The sequence below is a fragment of the Euphorbia lathyris genome, chromosome 3, assembly GCF_963576675.1.
Source record: "Euphorbia lathyris chromosome 3, ddEupLath1.1, whole genome shotgun sequence".
Lineage (NCBI taxonomy): Eukaryota > Viridiplantae > Streptophyta > Magnoliopsida > Malpighiales > Euphorbiaceae > Euphorbia > Euphorbia lathyris.
In genome coordinates this window covers 87,727,051-87,732,624 of record NC_088912.1, presented here as the reverse complement: position 1 = coordinate 87,732,624, position 5,574 = coordinate 87,727,051, and the positions used below count along the sequence as shown (strand labels likewise).

At 33.5% G+C, this 5,574-nt stretch overlaps 1 protein-coding gene across 1 annotated transcript; it reads right to left on the bottom strand.

Annotated features, from left to right (window-relative positions):
- Positions 1-614: 614 nt before the first annotated feature.
- Positions 615-5,371, bottom strand: LOC136223464 (sm-like protein LSM1B). Its single transcript, XM_066011472.1, has 5 exons — positions 4,723-5,371; positions 4,242-4,310; positions 4,040-4,155; positions 3,895-3,957; positions 615-977 (listed from the first exon to the last, which is right to left on the bottom strand). Exons 1-5 carry the CDS (start codon positions 4,781-4,783, stop codon positions 900-902), a joined length of 387 nt encoding a protein of 128 aa, XP_065867544.1. The 5' UTR covers positions 4,784-5,371; the 3' UTR covers positions 615-899.
- Positions 5,372-5,574: the final 203 nt, after the last annotated feature.

Below are 5,574 nucleotides of genomic sequence, written 5' to 3'. Positions count from 1 at the left end.
ACTTCGGTTCAAAATATGCCAACGTCCTAACTAAGAAACTCAACCTTTGGTCATTTATTGCAACAAAGTCCTAAAGCTCTTCAGTCTAGAAATTTTTTAATCATATTACATGTGGCCCAATGAGGTATAGTCCTCTTCAATGGTAACTACCGAAGTCACATGGACCGGTCAAAAGGTGCCTCAAGATCATATACACTCACACTCGAGTCCGACGCATTGAAATACAGAATCACAGTTGCAGCCGTTACAATCTATTCAAGTTGTCATCATACTTACACCATTGACTGGCCTCCACGTGAACCTCGGCTTCCATTTAGGGCTCACAACTTAATTGGCCTATAAATAACAGGTACATAGTACATTAAAAGAGATTCAATTCATTCCTATTGAAACAGAGTCGCAGGGCGACTCTTGACCCCTTGATTGTTTTCTTGTCTTGTTTCAGTCATCTAGAAGGCGATACCACATCAATTATTATACATATGTTTGACATAAGTAATTAGAAAAAGTATATAACATTTTAAATATTCCAAATAAAAGTAAATTAGAAAGATAATGTATACAACAACATTAGTTTTCAACCATCTATAGTAAATAAATTCAAAGCTTTCCACTTGAAAAACAAAAGATTTTGACATAAATAATCTTGCAATTTCATGAAATCCCCTTTACAAGAAGGCAATTCTAATATTTGAGGATTGTACAGAGAGAGAGAGAAACATTACAACTTAAAAATCCAATACAATAAAGGAAACAACATATGAACTGCTAAACCTCCAACTATAAACCCTGCATTTTTCTGGAAATGTTAAACAGAAACAGGAGAGAGGCACCAAACCTAATCAACCATCATAAACCTACATCAAATGACCGCTTAAATATGTGCGGATCAACTCTTCCTAATCCAAATCAAGGAACTCCATTCTCTTCCTCATTGTACCTTTTAGATCACTAGCTTCCCTTTCTGCTTTTTGTGCCTGCAAACATTCAACACCTCCACATTAATTCAACAAACAATTCCTCAAAATCCTAATCCTTTGTTCAAGGGCCATCAAGCTAGTAAGTCAATGTTGAGGGGTACACGTGGACAACCGGTATTCACAATGGTCAATGGTCATTGGGACTTCTATGTTACTATATGTCAAAGTTCAGTGACTTTTATATCCGGTTTTGGAATTCAGGAGCGGTCATGCTAGTAATGCCAAAATTGAGGGTAAGTCTGATCTGTGCAGCAGTTTAAGTCATAACATTTTTTCAGTTTGAAGTTTACACTACAAGAGCAGATTATGTCAATACCGCATATCATTTCCTCGGTCAAAGCTAAAACAAAAATCTAAAATCCATTTATGTTCTGTAATCTAGGATACAGAACCAAATTAGTGAGAACAGAATTTCCACATATTGGCAAAGTTTCTGTATAATGAAGGAAGAGTTGCAAAAAGAACAGACAAATGGATGAAACACAACACTAAGCTGATGTTCCTTTGTTCACAATTACTAGCAAACTTGAGCTATAGGGCTAGCTACTAACATTATGGGCTCTAAACTTTAGTTCTTGACATAAAAGTCTTTGAACTTTACATTATACTAACACTAAAGTCCAAAACTAAAAAAAAATCCATTTAAAAAATTAACAAAATAATGACCTGACAAGTTTGACTACCTCATTAACTCTTTTTTTTATCCATGTCACCGTAAATTATGTTAGGAATGTGTTCTACGGATAAGAGAAACACAGAAACATGGCCAACACTAAGAGAAGTTCTATTAGCAAAATATCACTGGCAATGAAACAATGTATTACAATATGTGATGCACGGAAACGCATCCCAGCTTGCGTTTCAACGTTTCTTTGAAATACAGGAAACAGAAACACCCGGAAACTGAAACAAGACGTTTCCGGGCACGTTTCGGTAATTAAGAAAAATATGAAAAGCGTTTCAAACTTTGGAAACCGTTTCTGCTCCAATTTCTGCAGTTCTGCAAATCGAAAAATTGCTCTTTCTGCAATTCTGTATCACACTAGGACTAGGGTATGAAAATTGGAAATTGAAACTTCCTATTTGAAGTCAAACTTCTTATATTGATAGGACTAGGGTATGAAAATTGGATATTGAAACTTCCTATTTGAAGTCAAACTTCTTATATTGATGATAATTTTTCCTTCTATCTAAACAATTAACCTTATTTTTTCTGCTACAATTCTGAATTCTTGAGCAAGCTTGAACTTTGAAGACATTCTTCCTTATTTTCTTCAAGCTTGAACTTCTGAAATTCTGATCTAATCTAACTACAGCTATCAATTTATCAAGAAGACAAGAAGTGTTTTCCTTTTCCATGTTGTTCTTCATCTTCATTCACATGCATACACTATCTTCTAGTTTTTCAATTGTATATAATCAATTTCTTATTTGCAAGACATGCCAAATCCCAATATAATATTTTATACAAGATTTAGTTTGGTGGGTGGTTTGGTGAAAAAATAGTATTAATATTGGGTGTTTTTGTTCACTAAATTATTATGTCTTTGTAAAGCATATTGATGGATAAATTAATAGGAAGTCAAAAGCTTATTTACTAATATTGTTTATGTTATTATGTATAATATTAACAACTGGTTATATATAAGAATTGCATATTATTATTATTTAAAATATTAGTACATTTTTAATAATTTATAAAATTGCCCCTATATTTTTAATATTTACACATTTCCGTTTCCTATGTGGTTTCCGTTTCCGTGCATCATAGATTACAATCAGTGTAGACAAAAGAAGTAATGGCTAATCAACCAGCGCAAAGCTAGCAACCCAAAATAAGCTAAACAATTCCTGATCCCTTAAACACATCAGCTTCCCTTATTTAATAACCCCTCTGCACTACAGACAAAACTACCACAGACACCTAATCCTCCTTCCTTTTCTCTTTGTCACGTGACTTTCTTCTTCTTTCATAAACCCTCCATATTTCCGAGTCACCATTTCATTAATTTTCTAATCCATTTTCTTTGATTTGGGCTTTAATGTTAGTACAATGTAAAGTTGAAGGACTTTTATGCTACGAAATAAAATTTAGGGGTCATAATGTTACACTAGTGCTAGAATTCAGCGGCCATGAATGTATTTTAATATAAAGCAAGGCTTCAACAAGGAGTCTGTCTAGGAGGAGTTATAGCATTCAACGGTGGAATTGATAGAATGTCTACTTCCATCACACCATTATTTGAAAACGAATCATTTATGTATAAAAACGAAGCTAGTACTCTTCAGAGGCAGCTTTGACCATGAAACAACAGGAAAGAACATAAACTAACAACACCGAAATATCAAGATTACATGATGCATTTCTTAGAAGTTAGAAGGTTGTATGACATCATCAACAAGGCATCACATGAACTCTCAAGTATAGATATCTAACCAGAAAAATCATCCAATTTACCAATGTGACATTTTATTACATTTTCTTTGCTCTTCATTTGGTACAAAAATGTCCACATTGTACACTTTAAGCAAGTTAATACATCAGTATGTGTGTGTGAGAGAGTAGTAAATGCATACACTAGATATCAACAATTCAAAATTGAGATGCCTAATTTTCATTTGAATGAACATTTTAATACAGCCACATGGATTCCTGACTATTTTTTTCAAACAATTGTTGCGCTCATAACCTTTTATCCAATTGACCATATCAAATCAGAAAACTTATTAGCATGTTTATGAATTGCCGAATGTTATTTATAGAAATACTTTTAGAATATGGACCAGGAAACTATGTATTCAATGCGAAATTCTCGAGACAACAAGTTCAAGATGACAAGGCATCACAAAGTGTTTCAGATAGGAATTGAAAATGTTATTTATTTCAATTATAGTAAACAACAGTTGTACTTACCCTTTTAATTTCTGCTGCTGAAACGCCAGTCATATGCGGCGGTAGTTCCTCTCTCTCCAAATCCTAACAGAAATTGAAATTTTATAAGTAAAAAGCATGATATCAAAGAATAAGTTCACAAGAATCAAAACAAATTATTTCATACCAGCTCTCCGATTAAAACAACATTTTCACCCCGAATAACATAGAGCCCCAAGGGGATGTCACAATACAAATCGCCAACAATTACTCTTTCACATGCACCCTCAAGAACAGCATTGGCTGCACATGAAAAACATTAACCTTCTTTCAGAAAATCAGAGTAATAGTGATATGTAAAACGATAGATAAGGGAAAGAAAAACATACCAAATTGGTCAAAAGAACGAAGTATTCCCATTAGCTTACGGCCATCTCGAAGAAGCACAAGCAGCTTCTCTGAAAGAGAAGTAAAAGCTTTAGACCAAACAATTAAGATTCAAAGAAACCCATATGTTTGACAAAATTCATATGAACAGAACAATTCAACTCCCTCCAAGATTTTAGTTTATGGCATAATATGCAATTGGAAAGACTGAAGAGAACACAACAAGAGAAAAATATAGATGTAAATAACACAATGGGATTACAGAAACCTCAGAAGAACACAATTTTGCAATCGTAACAGAAAAATTAAAAGGAAAGAAAAGGACTTTTATTAATGACACAAAAAATCATCAATATCAAAATCAAATAACCCAAAGAAGTATTAATCAATATATAAGGAAAATTGAACCTTTTTAATAAAACAACACCCAAAACAAGCTTACTATCCACAGGGTATAAGGATTGATAAGAGATGAAAGCTTACTATCTAGATAGCTAGCAAGAGAAGTTGAAAGGTAGACATCTTCCGGGCCTGCCCAAGACATTGATAATTGGATGCTTTAACTTTTCCGGTACCGCAAAAAAATTCACCGAAAAATTCTTCGAACACCAATGAAAAAAATACAGCATTGGCTGCACGCAATTCCTACTTAAACTTAAGCCACCCCACCAAACTTCCAATTCAGTCCAACCAAAATCCGAAACACAAAAACCCCAAACTTCACTAGTACACCAAAAGTCTAATCGCTCCAAAAAAAAAAAAAATCCAAATTGCTAAGAAAATTCAGAAAACAAACCCTAATTACTCCTAAAATCAGGAAGCAGGACAAGACAAAGTCTAAATTGAGTATTGGTAGACAGATCCAAGAAGCCTAAATGGAAAGGAAGCAATTGTAGATTTCTCTTCCGGATTGAATGAACCAAGTGGGATTTTATAAAATAATTCACTCAGATCCAGTCGCACCGGAAGAGATCAGAAGAGGAGAGAGCAGATATAAAATAGAGAAAGAATAGTGGTAGAAATTTAAGTAGAATTATAATTATTGCGGGTAGGGATGGCAAAGTAAAAGAATTTTATTAGGATCTGTGTTTTGCATCTTTATTTTTGAATCAACTCTTCATTTTTCCTATCTTCTACTTGCTCCGATATGTATCAGTTCTTTTTAGGCGTTTAACCGAGTTTAAAATATTAAATTTATCTTATTTGTAAGTTTTTTTTATATATAAAGAACAAATTTAATCCAAACGTTTTAAATGAAGTGTAGGGGTGTTTGGTTGCTCATTTTCATGCTCCTTTTGTATTTTCATTTCAAAAGGGAAAGTTTTAGATGTTTGG